At 43.1% G+C, this 19,168-nt stretch overlaps 1 protein-coding gene across 1 annotated transcript; it reads right to left on the reverse strand.

The window, feature by feature from the left end:
* Nucleotides 1-769: 769 nt before the first annotated feature.
* Nucleotides 770-17,453, reverse strand: LOC309716312 (insulin receptor substrate 1-B). Its single transcript, XM_082550057.1, has 4 exons — nt 16,743-17,453; nt 12,075-15,215; nt 9,891-10,052; nt 770-846 (listed from the first exon to the last, which is right to left on the reverse strand). The coding sequence occupies exons 1-3, from the start codon at nt 17,089-17,091 to the stop codon at nt 10,045-10,047; spliced, it is 3,498 nt and encodes a 1,165-aa protein (XP_082406183.1). The 5' UTR covers nt 17,092-17,453; the 3' UTR covers nt 770-846; nt 9,891-10,044.
* Nucleotides 17,454-19,168: the final 1,715 nt, after the last annotated feature.

Below are 19,168 nucleotides of genomic sequence, written 5' to 3' on the forward strand. Positions count from 1 at the left end.
TATGAGTAACAAGCATGCAGATGAAGTAGGTAAGTTACCTCCTCTCACTGTGCACACCAGATCCCAAATGGTCACAGCATCCTTTAAATGAAGTTACATAACCCAAGATAGCTGTGTATCAAAGTAACAACCAGAAGAGAGAATTTGTTTTATTTCACGATGAATAGGCTAACTTTTGCACTTTTGCTTGTTACTCAGCCTTCCAAACTCCAACTAGAAGTCACTGTACACTTTTGTTTTGCAAGTGAGAAATAAATCTCCCACACCATGTTAGAGATTCAGAAAACCATCTAGCAGAGAAAAACACTTTTGGCTACAAAAGAATCGTACAGAAAATCAGAACAAAGAATGTCTCAGAACACTGTGTTCTCAATCACAGCTGCTCTCGCAGATCTGGGCTCTTAACTCTATAATTGCCTTATGCCTGTTGTATCATTAGAGGAGTCCCATCCCTTCCCCAAGCATAACATTACAAAGTCTCCATTAAACACAAGCTTGCAATGAATTGTATTGTTTAAACCTCATCTATAGCTCAGGGGTTGAAGTGGGCCGGCACACCTTCAATTGATGAGCATTGAAGTCTGATAAGCAGATTAATGCTGATGAAGTATTACTAACGAATTAGCTCATTTGTCGTATGCTGCAGCCTGGCGTTGTTTTCTTTCTTTTTTTCAAACAGCTGGACAAACAGGACGAGTATGGACTAATATGTATATTTAGCTCTCAGCAACACTTTGTGACAAACATTTGTGATAAAATGCGTCTGCTAGCTAAATGTCTGCAGGTGTATTTGCCAGGGAGAGAAAAGGAAACGTTGATGTACGACACTGAGAGATGGAGGATGATCTAAGAGAGCACAGGAGAGGAAGATGAGAGATTATTTTCAAAGCTAAGAACTGCTCAGTAAGTGCAATTTGATAAACTGGAAACTTTTTAAATCCCACATTTGATTTGTACATGATGATGCTGAATTACATTTTTGGCTATTTAAAGGTTCCTATGTATATAATTATATAATGTAATGTGTTTTCCTAGTCTTACTGACCACTCAAAGCATTTTAAACTATAAGTCACACATTTTAACCATACATTCTCACACAGCACTTGATGCTATTAACCTCACATCCATGGCCATTTTCAATTCACAAATTAGCCTAACATGTATGTTTTGGGGCTGTAAAAAGAAGTCCACACATGTACAAGGAGAACATGCAAACTCCACACAGAAGGCCTGTAAGCTGTAAGGTGGCAGCACTATGTTGACCACAAAACAGCACAAAAATACTGGCAACCGTCAGTGCGATCCCTCAGCCTACCAGCATACACAGCTATAGCATCAGTTTCAAAATCCTGCTTTGCCTTGTTCTGAAGTTATTGCAGTTATTGCACAAGATTTTGGAAATCCTGTGTGACTTCCTTTTTGAGTTATGTGTTCAAAGATTTTCAGAGAACTTGACCTTTGACCTTGAGGTTGAGGTCACTGAGATTCAAACTCATCCTAGATTGTTAGAAGATGTACCCTTGGTATCACATAGCTTTCACAAACTTAGGTGTCCACGCTGCGTGACGACAATACCCCATCTGCCTTTTACGGCTGTTGGGTAAAAAAAAACAGCAGGCCAATTCAAGTTCTTATCATCATGCGCCCTCTACTGGCTGTTTCATGCTTCTACATCAAACATTAACAACCTGTGGAGCTCTGACAGAAACTGCAACAAACGATTATTTGCTTTAAGTGTGATTTCCTGTATAAATTAAAAATATGAAATCAACATTTTCTTTATCTCTGTTGTATTTTTTCATAAAGGCAAAGGCTCCATGGAGGAACTTTGAACTGATATTTAAGATTTTTGAGATATTTAGCTGTTAATGTGCATTAGCAGTTCCATCAGTCATTTCCCCCTCTTCTTCTTCTTAGAGAAGTAAAATAACAGAAAGCACTGCAGTTTCGTTATTTACCTATATGAACTTATTTGGTGCCAAAATGCCATCTGTTTAAACTGAGTCACCCAGGATTAAATACACACACCCTCTGTCCACTGTCTTATCCTTTAAAACTCAGTCTAGACTCAGTTGACCACAACAGCCCGTCAGATTTTGATATTTAACTTCAGACACACAGTCAATAAAAGACACATTTTTCAGATTTTTTTTCCCATATATCTTTGTTTTTTTTATCAAAAAAACAAAAAACATTGACGTTGTCTACATCACAGACAAGAATCATCAATATTCTGTTTTAAACAATTTCGCCATGAACAGAATGAACCCCATGCCCATCCCACCCCTGGAGCAAACTCCTCTATACACAGTATACTTTACATACCTATAGTTCCTGTTCAGCCTTTGTACATTTTACATCATTATCAAAGTAGTATCAATAGATTTAAAATACATACAATACTTTTCCATTGTAATTATAATCGCTATCCTGATTGTACATACAGCATCATTTCCCACACTTAGAGTTCTGTTGAGCAATTTCTGTGCCTCCTTTTCATCAGCATGTTCTTATAAAATATCCAGAAGACACAACACGAGTCTCCGTAATTCACCAAAACAGAATACTTGGCAGATTTTAGATGATTGGCAAATGAGAAACATTTCGTAACTACCGCTGTGTGTCATGAGAGAGGAATAGTTACCGCTGACTGCTGCTGACGTAGTTTTGAATACACAAATATTTACCGCAATCTACAGCTTTTATTTACGTGTTCCTCAGGAACCATTCTCAGAGTCTCCGAGGGGCTTTGCCACCAACTGTTGCGTCTGCTCGGACATGAGATTATGAGGTACAGTCAGAGAATCTCGGTAATCCCTAATTAGATGAGCTGTGGTGAAGGAATAACAAAGAGATTATAAAAGATCACCACAACCAAAAGAGTAACACAAGTTATAAAAGTGGAACAAGTCAAAAGTATTTGTATGGATTTGTTAAAGTTCTCGGTATTGGCCAAAAACACTAGAAGTAGTGGGCAGTGCTGAATCGATATATAAATATTTTTACCACTCAGGATTAAAAACAGACTGATTTGTAAAAAAAAAAACTGATTCAACCTTTGTGTTACCTTGGTGACAGAGGTCCTTAACCGTGCGGGTGAAGCTCACCATTCACACATAAAACTTTGGCACCACAGACAAGTCTGTTACAAAAAAAAAAAAAAGGTCGCACACCTCGAACTAAATATGAAAAAAATGTGAGGAAGACTTTAATTGTTTTTTCTACGCACTGACAATGACAACTGATTAACGGCCAAACACGAGTATTCACAGCCAGGCACTTGTGTCCTTTCAGATGTGAGTCGAGGGCTGGGTCAGTCGGTGAGGAACATCTGGAGGGAGGGCGGTAAACTATGTGGAAGTTTTTACCTACAGGATTAAAACACACGCATTTGTCTTCGCGTCTAACAGCGCGCACGTAGCAGTGTCACAATTATACGCTTAGTGACAAATCAAAGTTTCTAAATGTGGGAAAATCTACCAGTGTCAAAAATACTACATCAAGAAAGCCATCTTTGTTTGTACCCTGTAAACGCAAGCCAGAGCCCCGGAGAGTGTAGTTACTGCGGGCGGGCGGCATTGCAACACAACATAGAGTTGACCCTTTCTTTTTATATCCGCTAACAACACATCCTTATTCAATATTCAGTATCACCACAAAGGCTCTACTTGCCAGTATGGTACTGGATACAGTATGCAAGCAGTCATTAACTATAAATCACACAACCTTCAGAAAAAACTTGCTTATCACAAACTTTGACTGAATTTTAACAACTATTTTCGGGTTTTTTTCTTCTTCTTTTTTTCGCCCAATGGCTGATGAAGAAAAGCGATTTATCTTAAGTCACATCTATGAGTTTTTTTTAAGACCTTTTTGGCAATTGCTCTGACAGCAGCAGATTACAAATGGAATAAATGAGAAAGTCATGTGTAGGAGCAGGAATGGCACTGTTTCATAGTTTAGATCTCAAGTTTGAGAGAGAAAATAAAGCGTGACAGAGAAGTAGTACTATTCACACCTTCTGGGATCTGAATCCACATCCCCAAAAAATATCTGAACAATACACACGTGTGTTAATACTGTTTTATCTCGTGATTTCTTTTTTCTTTTTTTTTGGGGGGGGGGTTCAAACCAAGCAGCTGCATTAATTTCTTCCCAGTGTAGAGACAGGGGAAGTTAAATTATAAAAGAGATTAAGTATGAGTTTACATTAAAGTCTCCAGCATGAATAAGTGGCTGGTTGGTGGAGGGCAAGGGTAAAAAGAAAAGGAGAGTTGGGGCACAAGTGGACACATCCCAATGTGTGAATATGCTAAGATGAAAAAGTGGGCTTTTCCTTTCATTTTTTTTTAACTTTTTGGTTTTTCTTTTCTTTCTTTTCTTTTTTCTTTTTTGGCCAAACCACAGCTTGATAAAGCCAAACACACGAGCGAGGGTGTGTGCTTACATTGTGGCTGAAGTGTTAGGCACTGCAAAAAAGAGCATGAGATTGTTTTACATGTTTCTGATTCTAAACACAGTAAGGCAATTTGATTATGGTTGAATGACAGCAATGTAAGTTCCCAGCCTTTTCTCTCATGATCAACAAATGCTCAATTTAGACTCAGGCAAGAAATAACACTTGGGTTTTTTTGTTGTTCTTGTTGTTTTTTCCCCATTTTCACAACCTTTCATAAGATTACCTGTGTAAAAACAGCTACAATCAAAAATGAGGCACTTTATAAAATACTATATATATATATATATATATATATATATATGAGCAGCTGGATAGCGTAGTGGTTAGACTACATGCCTTTGGAACAGAGGATCGCAAGTTCGATTCCTGCCTGGGGCGTCTGTATCCAGTAAGGGTCCTAAGGCTAGACCCCCTATGCTAAGCAAGCCTACCGCAGACATGAGCGAGACAGATAAATATGAAGGCATGCCGGCTCGGACGTCGCCCGGATCAACAAGGTCCGCGTCAGGTGTTGAGGAACCAGGGCACCCTGACGAAAAGTGGGCTACTGGAACAAGAAGGCATCGGTGGGCAAGAGACGAAAACAGGGCATTGTTGGAATGCTACTACGCAAGTAACCCCGGCGGAAGGGGCTACATGAATAGGATGAGGGACCTATGGATTCTTCGATACCCAACATCCACAATGACGGCGAAACAACTAGTAGCTCAGTGTTCCAACATTCGAAAGAAGGGACTGCTCTCACAGCTAGAGATTGACGAGGTACAACACAAATGCTACGGCAAGGAGGAGTCAGGACGCCAGGTCAGGGGGGAGATATCACCCGAGATTGGGTACATAGCCCCAAGTGCGATAGGAGAAGGATCGTTGAGTGCGAGAGGAACTGACCTGAAAAATAGGATCATGGCCAAGCTTGAAACCTGGATCCCCCGTAGCCGGTTACCAAGATTACGTGAAGTACCCTCAGAAGGTCTGCTAGATGATGTTAATGCAGCACTACGGGCAATACCTACAACCACGATTACCGACACTAACAAGCTGATCTACAATACGGCAACAGTGATCAGTGAGATGCTTGGCTACAAGTTGAACAGCGACAAGGGGCAGTACCCTCCATGGAGAAGGAGGCTAGAGGGCAAGATCAAAGTAGCACGGAGGGAGGTTAGCCAACTAACGGAGTTGCAGAAAGGTGCGACAAATAAGGTGCCTAAGAAATACAGCAAGCTGTCCATATCTGAGGCCTTGGAAGCTGCCAAGCAAAGACTCACAGCCTTGGCCAGCCGCTTGAGGAGGTACACAAGAGAGAATAAACCAGCTGTTCTCCACAGAACCAGCAAAGGTGTACTCTCAGTGGCAAGGGAACAATAAGAGAACAGCACCACCAAGGCTGGAGACGGAGCAATACTGGAAGAGCATATGGGAGAAGGACGCAACCCATAACGGCAATGCTCAGTGGCTAGAGGATCTGAGGGCAGACCACAGCGACCTCCCTGAACAGGGTCCAGTAACCATCACAGTGGCAGATATCCAAGAAAGGGTCTCCAGTATGAAGAGTTGGACAGCACCAGGGCCCGACATGGTTCACGCCTACTGGCTGAAGAAGCTGACTGCACTCCACGAGCGTCTGGCAGCACAAATGAACCAGCTGCTAGCCGGAATGGCTAACTGAAGGCCGGACGGTCCTGATCCCCAAGGACCCCAAGAAGGGACCGGTCCCCTCCAACTACCGACCAATAACCTGCCTCAGTACTACATGGAAGCTCCTGTCAGGCATCATTTCGGCTAAGATGAACAGGCACATGGGTCAATACATGAGCGGGACACAGAAAGGAATTGGCAAGAATACCAGAGGCGCAAAACACCAGCTACTGGTAGACAGAACAATCAGCCGAGACTGCAAGACCAGACTGACCAACCTGTGCACTGCCTGGATTGATTACAAGAAGGCCTATGACTCAATGCCCCACAGCTGGATACTGGAATGCCTAGAATTGTACAAGATCAATGGGACCCTAAGAGCCTTCATCAGGAACTCAATGGGGATGTGGCGTACAACACTAGAGGCCAACTCCAAGCCCATAGCACAAGTCACCATCAAGTGCGGGATCTACCAAGGAGATGCTCTGTCCCCACTGCTGTTCTGCATAGGCCTGAACCCCCTCAGTGAGATCATTAACAAGACTGGCTACGGATACCGACTACGGAACGGAGCAGTTGTCAGCCACCTCCTGTACATGGATGACATCAAGCTGTATGCCAAGAGTGAACGAGACATCGATTCACTGATCCACACTACCAGGCTATACAGCAATGACATTGGAATGTCGTTTGGACTGGAGAAGTGTAGTCGGATGGTAACAAAGAGAGGGAAGGTAGTCAGAACTGAGGGGATTGAACTACCAGAAGGCAACATTGCAGACATAGAGGACAGTTACAAGTACTTGGGGATCCCGCAGGCAAATGGGAACCATGAAGAGGCCGCTAGAAAGGCTGCAACCACCAAGTACCTGCAGAGGGTCAGGCAAGTCCTGAGGAGTCAGCTGAATGGTAAGAACAAGATCCGGGCCATCAACACCTACGCCCTGCCCGTGATCAGGTACCCTGCTGGGGTAATAGGCTGGCCAAAGGAGGAGATAGAAGCCACTGACATAAAGACAAGAAAGATCCTTACCATGCATGGAGGGTTTCACCCCAAGTCCAGCACCCTGAGGCTGTACGCTAAGCGGAAGGAAGGGGGCCGGGGACTGGTGAGTGTCAGCACCACAGTCCAGGATGAGACAACGAACATCCAAGAATACATTGGGAAGATGGCCCCAACTGACCGAGTGCTCAGTGAATACCTCAGGCAGCAGAAACCCAAGAAAGAGGAGGGAGACGAGGAACCATCATGGAAGGACAGGCCCCTGCACGGTATGTACCACCGGCAGATAGAGGAGGTGGCTGATATCCAGAAATCCTACCAGTGGCTGGACAAAGCTGGACTGAAAGACAGCACAGAGGCACTAATCATGGCAGCACAAGAACAAGCTCTGAGCACAAGATCCATAGAGGCTGGGGTCTATCACACCAGGCACCAGGCAATATATATATACACATATATATATATATATATATATATATATATATATATCTAGGCTAAATAGTATTAATCAATATATGTATACTGTATATTTTGTATACCATTGTAATGTGTTACTTTATATAAGAATTGTGTTAACTGTTATGCAAATGAGAAAAAGTACAGCACGTACTATAGTTTCTGTTATTCTATACTATAGTATACACTATAGTATAATATACAGTTATAACAGCTCAGTTGCAAAAAGTGTTTACACTTTGATGTTTCCAATGATTTTGTGCTACACAATTGTTCAAAATGCATAATGTAAATAAAAATAGGATTCAACAAATTGTAAAGCTTATAAACCCAAATTTTATTCACAGTAAGGCTTAGAAAATATATCAGATTTTTTACTATTTCATGAAAAACATTAGCTCATTTGGAAATGAGCTGCTATTTTAATTAAAATTGTACCTTTTCTCCATTTGAACACTTGATATTTGTTTTCCTATATTCTAATGTGAGTTAAAATTTGGGTTTATGAGAATTGCAAATCATTGCATTCTTTGTTTTTTTATTCACACAGCCTTGTAATATTGTGTATGATCTGTCCTCATAAAAACATGAAGGGACTGTTAGGGACTCCAAAATTGATTCTTTTCCTAAGATATTTACTGATTTTGTTTTCTTTTATACACTAATTACAAAGATGACTTACATTTTGATTTAACTTACTATTTTCAACTGGCTGTGTGGCATTGGAATCGTGTAATTTGACAGTCATGTGTCAGTCTCAGCCAATGTACGGTTATCAAGTGGAATTGGGGGATAACTTGAGCGCTCAGATTCATTAGAAAGCTGTCGCGTGTGCTCAGTTCATGTGTAATAACTGCTTACGTAGCGATTCTTCTCAGTCAAACATAAAGAAGAGCTAGAATGGACTATTCATAATTTGGACAAAATTTGGTATATCTGTTGTTTTTAAATTAAGTCTGACATTTTTTCTTCTATGCCAAAGCAGACAAGCAAGAATATTAGGTCAATCTGGTCATTTTAATCAAGTGTTTCGCTCATTCATGGTTAATGAATTGATTTTTGAGCATCTATGTAAGTTTTTTTCTGTATAATTGTGACATCAATCACTTTCATAAAATGCCTGTATGACAGCGAAGGCTTTCATGTGACTTCTTCTGCTGGATTTATGCTGTAAAACAAATACAGCATATATGAGTCTAGTGAAATTACTTTTCTTATGCCAGCTGCAGCTACTGAAGGTTATTAAACTGTCACTTAGGTTTGGGAATAACGATGAAGGGGATCATGAGTTTCCTATCAAACCCTGAACACCACATAGTGTATAAGTAAATCCATTAAATATCCCAAAATACCACAGAGGAGCTTTCACTAGGCTTTAACAATGGCTACATTTTGAAAACGAACCACATGGCATGATGGGACATGTTAAGTTTATGCGGCTACATAAACATATATCCTGTGTGAGTGCACATGTGGAGCTTTGGGGATAAAGCTGAATTCTGTGTGAAAAAACACAGACTTTACACTCTAATGCATTTCACAAAGATTGCATAAGCTATGTGGGATTTTCACACAACCACTTCCCTATTGTCTGCAAAAAACTGACAGGAAACTGTGTTTTCATCTCTATAGCGCAAATCCGTTGCCAATTCCATCCACCACCCCAGAAAGAAGCACATTTTGAAGTCCTTCGGTAGCACAAAACCAGCGATCAATAAGTGTAAAGTCTTTTTTTTTTGCAACTGTGTATGATAAATCAAATACATTTACAGTGGCAGGGTGTGTACGTGTATGAGCCCTCTGCCAAACTGCGTTTTCCTTCTCAGTTTGATGATCCTTTAACTTACATGGACAAAGGATGGTGTAGCATAAATAGTAATACAAAGGCAAAAACCACAGGATCCAATAATTAACACTCATTAAAACTCAGCTGAGATTGCTTCATTATAGCAGCTGCCACTTGAAATCTTGAGACACAAGATTCCAATAGACTGGCTCAAACATCAATTAAAAGCAAATAAGGACATTTTTTGAGATTCCCTGAAAGTGTTTTTGAAATACGAGCGTTAGTAACATGATAATATAGATCAAGTAGGCAAAAAGAAGAACAGGCTGTCCATGAATGTCATAATGGCCACCTGTGAGCTCACACCATTACACACCTAACTGTCATCCTTTATCTATATGAAGTTAAATGATAATCAGATGTTCGTTTTTTTATTATTAAAAACAAGGTTAAAAAAAAACGAAACTTTTTCTTTACCCTGTGACTGTGTGTTGTGTATATGTGTGTGTGTATGTGTGTGTCTGTGTGTGTGGTGTGTTTGGCACACGTTTGGTTGACAGAAAACAGCAGACGGGATGGGGATGAGTTTTCCAGGGTTTCAGTGTTCAGACTCCAGTGTACAGTTCTGTTGTGGCAACAGATCGGGCTGCCACCCGTCCCCTGACGGACTGTCACTCTGAGATCCAAGACGAAGATGGAGATCAACAGTCTGGGAGGAAAGAATCAAAGATAGGCGTGAGCTTCAATCGTATACCACAGCTTTCTTTTTATTGCTCCTTATTGTGCTTTATTTTTAAAGTATATATACTCACCACAATTTACGGAATAATCAAAGTAAATTAGATTTAAGTCTCCACACAGAAAATGTTAGAGAAAGAAAGGCAGCTCATGCTAGGTGATCTATTCACCAAAGCATATTGCTTTTGTTTAATCTAGAGCTCCTGATGGCTGGTTGGGTAAATATCACATGACCCTAGATATCTTTCTAAAAGGATTTTCTGATTGGTTTCATGCACGCTGTTGCAGATGTCAATATTATGTGTCTCTGTGTCAAGCTTTATCAGCTCCAGGCATTTTCATATGTTTCTTCCCTTTATGATCCACCTGAGCAACAAGAAGTCACTGCCCTGACTCTGATCCTGTCAGGAAAATGAAGTCAGCGGCACCGACAAGCAAACATCTTGGGTTTATCGCTTGTGACCTACAGAAAAGGATCCCGTGAAATAAATTCATTAAAGAATAATCTCGCGGCGCAGCCGCAAATACTTAATCAAGATAAGCTCGGAAAGGAGCGCAAATAAATGAAAGTGCGGTTTGAAAAGCTATGAGTCAGTCTAACCACTTGCCCCGTGCATCATTAGTGTCAAATGTCTGTCTGCCGCCTCAACACTCTGGCCGTCTCTACCCAGGTATGCTTGCAGCTTTGTGCACTAGATTTCTGTTTCACCATTCAGCTGATGAAGACCAGCTTTTGCTTAATTTCTTAAAATCTTTAGGTGAATACAGTGTATTATATAGACCGTGTGCACTTGCCATACTATAGCTTTCATACAGTTAGGATTAGAGCCCATGTGTTTTAATTATTACTCAATATTGTTTTAACTGATGGTTAATTGAGGTTTAATTTCCTTACATGCCTTTAAATGGAAAACCAAACTGGCTGCCAGTTTATAACGATCACATGCTACATGTTCAGACATTTTCATAGCATTGGATAAATGCTCTTTATCTGAATAAATAAAATGCGCGCATGTGATTGTTCCTCTCACAAATATTAATATTAACCTTTTTATTTATTTTTTATTTTTCACATGCAGTCTTTAACGGTTTAGTTCTTGACATGCGCATGCAAAAATCATATTCAGTCACTAAGCGTTTAATAACTGTCATCTGAGCAATGTGAGGGAAACCTCGAAGCTGCCATGTGAAATGCAACAGCCAACAGGACACCCACACATAAATATAAACACCTTGCTTGCGTTCTGTCCCCTCTACCTCCATTTATGTGAAATGGCTCATTACCAGCAGACAAATCAATTGGCTCTGCTCTCTGAACACCCACTTGCGATAATAAGAGACTCTACAGACAACCCACAGACTGGAAATATGGCGCTGCCCACCAGCTTGAAGCCAAGGTACACATCAGTAAAAGATGAAAGGAGAAAGAGTGACTAAGACCCAGACATGAGCTCTGTCTGTGGATTATGCACTCACATGAAAAAGTTTTCGCTAGACAAATATGATCAAGAATCATATTTTAACTTGTGTTTTTGCCTATTTAAAAACAATAACATATTCTTCTTGCTCTCATTAAACATCAAAGATTAGGGCTGATCTAATCTTTTCATAAATGGATTATATTATTCTGATGTTACGATATTTATTGTCTTAATAGAGATACAGTTTTGGCCTTTTTTGCTTAAATGATCGGGATTGTTTTTAACTATTTGATTGACAGTAAGTAGATATTTTCAGAAATCACATCAAAAATCATTTCCAGATTTGAATTATTCTCTAAATTGAAGGAAACAACTGCAGTGTCAAACACACGTAGTCGTTTAGCCTTGAGGCCAAAACTGACAAAACAGAAATCTCCAGCCATGATATAAAAAGAATTATAAATGTATCTGCAGAATATATATTTAATTTTCTTAACACTAAAGATCTAATCATAACTTATCACTCTACAAGTAGTAAATAATTCAACATGAACTGGCTTTGTAGTACTTACCTTGACCATCTTTTCTACTGTTCTGGTGTGCTCTCAATTCTTCTGATTTATAGAAATCAATACTGGCGTAACTGTTGAGGCTGGAGCCAGCACTGCTACCCATAGCGCTTCCTCCCATGTTGTAGGCAGAAGCGGTGTGCTCCACTCCAGCTTGAGGGCTCTCCTTAATGGCCAAGTCAAGGTCAATATAATTAAGGCCTTGTTCTCCAGATGAGGTGGAGGCTTGAGGTGGAGGTGTGGCAGACATACTAGCAGCCTGCCCGCTCTCCCACAGTGAGCAGTCCAAACCATGCCGATGGCCCACTGCCTGGCTGCCCTCTGGGAAGAGGGAGGTAGAAGAGGATGCGTGGCGTGGTAGTGAGGGAGGTGAATTAAATGTCTCTGGGCAGTGGCTTAGGCGTCCCTGCTGGTCACCTCGGACCAGTCTGCTGCTCCGCTCCGGAGACTGGAAGGACTTGACTGGGGAAAAGCCCAAACCTGTCTCCTGCTCCACAGGTAAGGGTTGACCAGAGTGGATGGCAGGTCGTGCTGAAGTGCTGGGATCTGAGGCTTTGCTCTCCGTAAATGGAGGCGGGACTTCTGTCAGCGCTGCTGCTGTCTTTATTTTTGTTCTGTAGCCCACGTTGCCCTCTGCGGCCAGAGGAGAGGACGTGCCGTGCTCGTGTCGGGCCTTGGGGGAAACAGCTGGTGGGCCCTGTTGGGTGCTGAATGTGGATCTAACATGAGTCACTGGTGTTGAGGATTTCCCTAAATCCATGCTGACGTACTCAGCAGAGGTGGACAATGGTGCAGAGAAGCTGCGGGGAAGGTTAGCAGGATTATCATGACAGAGGAGCGGTTGATTGACGGGTCGGAGCGTTCCATGGATCACAGGACGTTCGGAACCTGCACATCGTCCTTCGCCATATTTACTGTCTTCCTTGAAGACAATACTGACATACTCACCAACATTCTGAGACACTGATGGCGGTAGATTCTCTTTAACCCTGGGCAGCGTGTTTGCTTTAGTAATGTCTGAAGACACGCTGAGGGGACGACCCCGCCTTTGTTGCTTTGGACTCTTACTGCTCGATGCACGTTTTTGGTGGTGACGCCCATCTTTCGTGCTTGTTCCTGCACTCTTGTATTCTGCTCCGGTTCTTAATAAACTTAACCCTCTCCCCGCTGATATGGACTTGTCTTCGAGGCTTTCACTACTGGCAGAGCTAGAGGAGAAAGAAGAGGAAGACATGGAAAGTTGGCAGCTTCCAGCAGCGCCCATTGCAATTTTGTTTCTCTTGCTATATCCAACTCCTCCTCCCCGTCCAGCACTATCGTGCCCACTGCCATCTTTTTTTCCTTCTCCTTTGTTCAAGTCATCCTCAAAGCGAGTATAGAGAGTGTGTTGATAAGCTCGTGGCAGTGAGAAGTAGGAGTTGAACATTTTTGGTTGAAGTTGGTGCTGTTCAGGATGGGAAGGCGGTGTGCTGCAAGCAGAGCGGCTGCTGACAGGTGAGATGTTCATGTAGTCACTGGCAGCCCGGCTCTCCATGTTGCCCCTGCTATCCCACATGCCTAGTCCATGCAGGTCTGTGGAGCTGCTGCTATTGGGAGACATGACCATGTAGCCCTCTGAACTGGGCTGGCGGATATGCTGAGGGGGGGACACGCTGTTGTTGGGGGTCATGGCCATGTATTCGTCATCTGCCCCGGGTTTAGTACCGGAGTCAGAAATACCTATTGAGAGAGAAAGTGAAACAGGAGGAGATGTCACTCCAGGCAACATTGACATATAGCCACTATCCACAGCTGCGCCTCTGTCCACTTCTTCCCCGCTTTTGTCAGACCTCTTCCTATTCTCCCCTACAAGTTGCCCACCCCCAACTCTCAGTCTGCCTGAATCATGGTGCAAATCAGCTCGCTGTGTGTTAGCGCTCTGCGACATGATGGCGTATTCTTTGTCGTCCTCATCATCTTCATCTTTTCTATGTGGAGTCAGCCGCTCGTGGGACGCCACAGGCAGGGAAGCCCTCTTACTGAGCAGTCTGCGTTCTGCCTCTGATTCACGACTGGATGAACGCCGCAGTATCCGTCTGCCTTTGGAGCGATGATGGGAACCAAGCAGACTCTCTCGCTGTCCCATGACGATATAGCTAGAGGAGCCTTCTCCATGTACGTGATGTCCTGACAGGCTTGGTAGGAGCAGAGAGTGCTCGCCGGGACTGGAGCCGTACTCATCTGAGGATCCATAGTCGCTCGGTGAACCTGAAACAGAAACTCTTTGTGATACACGAGGGTAGGAGCAGATCGTCATGCCTCCCACCGCTGCCCCCACTAGTCCACACTCTGAGCCATGACCAGAGCTGGAGGACAGACTCGGCGCAGGGGAAGGAGCAGGGTTAGGTGTGTAACGTGCAAGGCTGAGGGTAATCTTAGCAGGGGTTGGGGCCCGGGTGGGCTTGGGTCTCAGAGTTGGGGTAGTTGAGCAGGATCCATTGAGACTTGGGCTGGAGCTGGCCCACGTCCCTTTGGCACTTGCTCCACTCTCCTCCGACCTGGCTCCGATGCTGGCTGTTCGCGCCCTTGGAAACCCGTGGCGCGATGTAGGTGATGTGCTCGTGCTGCTGCCTCCTGTTCCGGGGGTCTCCGTGCGTGCCCGCCTCGAGAAGCCCACCTGGCTCGGTGGCAGATTTGGGTGATGACGACGGCTCGGGACACTGATGGGATTTGAAGCAGTACCACCTCCACATGATGTTCCCACAGACTGAGATTTACTGCGCTGACGGAACTCCTCACTAAGGGCCTTCATGGCCTCCAGCAGGGTCTCGTGCATGTTCTGAGCCACCACGGAGTCATCCACCTGCATCCAAAACTCTCCGGGGCCAGTAATAGCTGAGCGCCCCACCTCAATGAAGAAAAAATTCTCTGAATGACCACATCTTCGGACATTCATCAGCTGCAACACTACAGAGGCCACATCAGAGTTGAGCTTGACAAAGTTGACTGTCTTGTCAGTTAGGCACAGCCGGTAGATGCCTACTAAATTCCTGGCATGTCCAAGACCTTTAGGCCAAACCTTGACCTGCCACACTTCCTTGAAGGTTGGAACAGGAGATGGAGAGCTACACTCTCCACTGCTTCCATAGTCTTCAGGGGTTTTACCTAGAAAAATAGTAAAGAATAAATAAAACAATTAGGGGATTTAATGATTACACACATACATACAAGAAAAAAAGAGGGGTTTAATTCAAACATAGCCTGCTGAAATACTAACGAAAGCCAAAATGACAGTAATAAGTAATGCTTTGTTACTCTATCGTAAGTAAATTGCCATATGCAAGAATACTGCCAAACAGCTGTGCTGCAGCCAATTCATCACCATCACTTTTAAGCTACAGCTCATAATTAATTAAGCCTTAAAAGCTATAGAAAGCATCCACTAAAAAGCATCATGCTCAACTGTGATACAAGACATTGTAATTCTGCTCAGTGCCAATCAAGTAACAAATTGCAGAATCCCCCCTCCCGCCCCAGCCCCCCTCTCACAATCAGTGTTATTTTCAGTAAACAACAAACAGTCTGCTGGTTTGCTACAATCCACCAGAGAAAGAGAAAATATTAGCAATGAACTCCACAGAAATTATTATAAGACATAATATATTAATGTGCTTCAATCTATCTCTCTCTGTTTTTTGTTTGTTTGTTTTTTTTGCAAGACTCTCGCCTAATTACGATCAGCTGCACATTAAAATTAAAATAAACAGACATTGTTTTATTGTGACTGTGCCTGAGCCATACTCTGAACAAAATGGGGGTCTTCTGTGCTCTAATGTGTGTCTGTTAAGGGTTCCACAACCACATATTAGAGCTGGGCAAGCCCATCAGTCTCAAATAACTGAAATGCAAAGGGAGAACAGGCAGGGTGGGTGGTGGTGGTGGTGGTGCTCAGCTCCGGCATAAGGATAACAACGTAAACACGAGGATAACCAACAGAAACACAATTTCCAGCGCAGAGCGCACTAACGATGCCATCTCCTCCCTACCAGCAGCAGCACCGCGCAACGCAAATGTAGGTTAGGCGAATAGCAGTCGGAGCTGTGCAGAAAAACAAAAACACGGGCTCCAGCGGAGTGCACCGCGATAGGCTGCTACTATATGATGCATCCCTTGGATGGTTGCTATATGCCCACTGCGCCATGCAGAAGCACACCGTCGTATGAAAACGGACTGCATTTTGGTCACAAGAAGCGATCATCTCGTGTTCTTACAGGCGGATGCTGTTTAACGCATCAAATTATGTTTTTGCTGACGGATAATAATCCGCAGGTTGTGACTGTATTAAAGCACTGCTTATTGAGATTGTGCTGCACAAACACACAGCACATGCCGCCCATAGCGTGTCGGTCTAACCCGTTCAATAGGATCCACCTGCCTCTTGGTTAAAATACATCACCCTCCAAACTGCATTGCTCATACTATATGGGTACAATTAAAACACAAAAACCTACAAACCTGAAAAAAAAAAAAAAAAAATCAAAGAAAATATACAAATAATTCGAGCCGGTGATATGCAGAGAGACACCCGGATGGCCGAGCCAAAATAGTGTATGGAGAACAAATAGCCTACGGCAGGATAGGCCTGATGCAGAAACAGACAGAAGAAATCACATCACACTTTTCATATCTTACAGTTGCCCTGGAGGTCCAGCATTGCTTGGTACCACTCATTTTGGACCTCCTCGCTGTCTGCAGCGATGGCAAAGCTCTCGCTGCGGGTATAAAGCACTATCATGTGCTTGTTCTTGGAATCTGCCCGCTTGTTTATGTTGAAGCAAGTCTCCAGGTTCAGGACTTTTTTGGGCACAGGTGATTTACTGCGGAATTTCTTCTCGTTCTCGTAGTACTCAAGTCGAGCGGGACCATGCTCCGAGGCCGCCCTCAGCACGAAAAATCGCCGGTGCATTGATTTATGCTTGCGGAGATACCCGCTTTTCTGTACATCTTCATAGTTCTGCGGCTCGGCTGCTTGGTTCTCCATTGCCAAAACAGGCGAGCGATGGTTATTATAAACAATTATTCTCAGGGGGAAAAATAATGTCCATGCGTATTCCTCATTTATCCATCGCAACTACTATCCCTCGTCCTCCCCGCGTTCACGTTTAAGTGTCCAGCATGTGTGAGGAGGCGCAGGATGGGGAGAATCAGCCAAGCCAACGCATGTTTTGGGTTTGGTATCATATTGTGAATCCAGCAGCCGCAGGAGGATCCGCGCACCGAGCGTGCACAGCGTCCACCGCCGCTCGTCCCGCAGCCCAGCCCAGTCCCCAAGTCCAACCACGGTGCGGTTCAGCTGCTTAAGGACGTCTCCTCCACCTGTCTGAGGTTGCCCATATCACTCTGTATTCGCCACTGTCAGATTAGGCAGGATAATAACGACATCCCCGGTAAAGACTTTCGAAATAAAAGCCTTAGGAATTGAAGGGAGGCTACAACCGAAGCCGCTTATCCATTCGCGCATTTTTATCACTTCTCTTGAAATGATATGGTAAAACGATATGTGTGGCCAGCATTTTTAGTAAGTCTTGGGTTTGTACACTGTTTCCAAATGTTGAACATTAGAGCTGTGTTGCCTCATCCAGCATCACATTTAGTGATTTTCAGTAACTTTGCTGTGCATTACAATTGGTCTAACCTTTACTCCCCCACAGTTTTGGTGGTAATACAGTAACACAGTGAAATGTAACACATCACTGTTACATTTCTCTGTAAGAAACTAATGTAGCTTTGCTGATTTTAAATTCAGATTCACTTTTGTTCAATTGGTTAAATTTAAGAGAGAAGAGCCTACTCCCAGTGCCTTGCTACGATTATTATTTTTTCCTCTCTGGGCTGCTTTTACACAAACTGTGCCGTTGGCTTTGCAGTAGTACCATAATAAAGATGGTAAGGATCTTATGATCTAATATGACCCTTGTAAGCAAAGGGATTTGTGCTGATATGTGGGCATATATAAGTTTTTATTGTTAATCAAGTGGCATGTGCTTGTCGTATTAACATAAACGTAAAGTTAATTAAATCAGTGAAGTTCAATATGCATTTAAACATTACAGATTTTAAAATTTCAAAAGCTGAATTTCAGTTTCTTTTTCTAAATAATGACCTCAACACAGCTCACCAATGATCGTTTGAGAAAGAGTAACGGGAAGTTACAGGAGCAGTCAACACTGCAGTAGATTCACAGCTGCGTTATATGGATTCTAATATCCTGCTGGTTCAAGAAGACAGAGTATTGTGACAAATGTATCGACTGCACTAATGTGAGTTGTATTGTGAAAGACAACCTGCTCTGTTTCCGCTCTCCCCCGCCTCTCTGTGGCTGACTTGACTTGCATCAGTTAGACTGACACCTCCAAGCCGGTGCCAGTCAAATGCCAGGGGTGCTTCGGGGCTGCTGAGGTGCACAGACCAGGAACGCGGCGTTCAGACCACGAACACTTGGTGCGTGGCGCTGTGTGGACGGTCGGCCAGCTTATATAGTTTCCAGCAGATTTTACCCAGTTGGCTGTACAAAGACACGAGGAAAACAACTGCAGAACGTGCCGCTTGAGAGGTCGAGGATACGCAGCCATAGGCCAAATACATTTTGGGGGTAGTCGAATGTCAAGCAGCCATTAAATTCATATGTGCGTATTTTATGCAGAGTCCGCTGTAGAGTCCACGGAATCTGCTGGCAAAATGCAATTTTTATAACAATAGCTAGAAAATCGTGACTCTTTTTCACGTTTAGAAAACCCAATTAACCCAATTAATTCGTTCTTTTCAATTCCAGTTATTTTTAATAACAAAAACGCGTAAGAAAAAAAGGGGAAACAAACAAATTATTAATAATAATCACATATTTCTGGAACTACTGATAAAATGGGTTGCCTTGGCGATCAGTTGTGAAATGTTGTGGTTGAATTTGAAGATAATAAACACAAGTCAGATACACTCATCTGCAGGCTACATCATACTGCCCTATTGTTGTTTAACAGTCTTATCTGCTGGGAGCAACAAACACACTTAAACAGATTTCACAAAATAGGGTTGTGATAAGCTTGTGAATGTGGATTTAA

The sequence above is a fragment of the Aulonocara stuartgranti genome, assembly GCF_965226115.1.
Source record: "Aulonocara stuartgranti genome assembly, chromosome: 10".
Taxonomy (NCBI): Eukaryota; Metazoa; Chordata; class Actinopteri; order Cichliformes; family Cichlidae; genus Aulonocara; species Aulonocara stuartgranti.

Excerpts from the sequence above, each read along its gene's own strand:
- LOC309716312 (XM_082550057.1), bottom strand. The coding sequence starts at position 17,091 with ATGGAGAACCAAGCAGCCGAGCCGCAGAACTATGAAGATGTACAGAAA. Across the intron at positions 15,216-16,742 it reads GCTGGACCTCCAGGGCAACT|GTAAAACCCCTGAAGACTAT; the intron begins GTAAGATATGAA and ends CTATTTTTCTAG.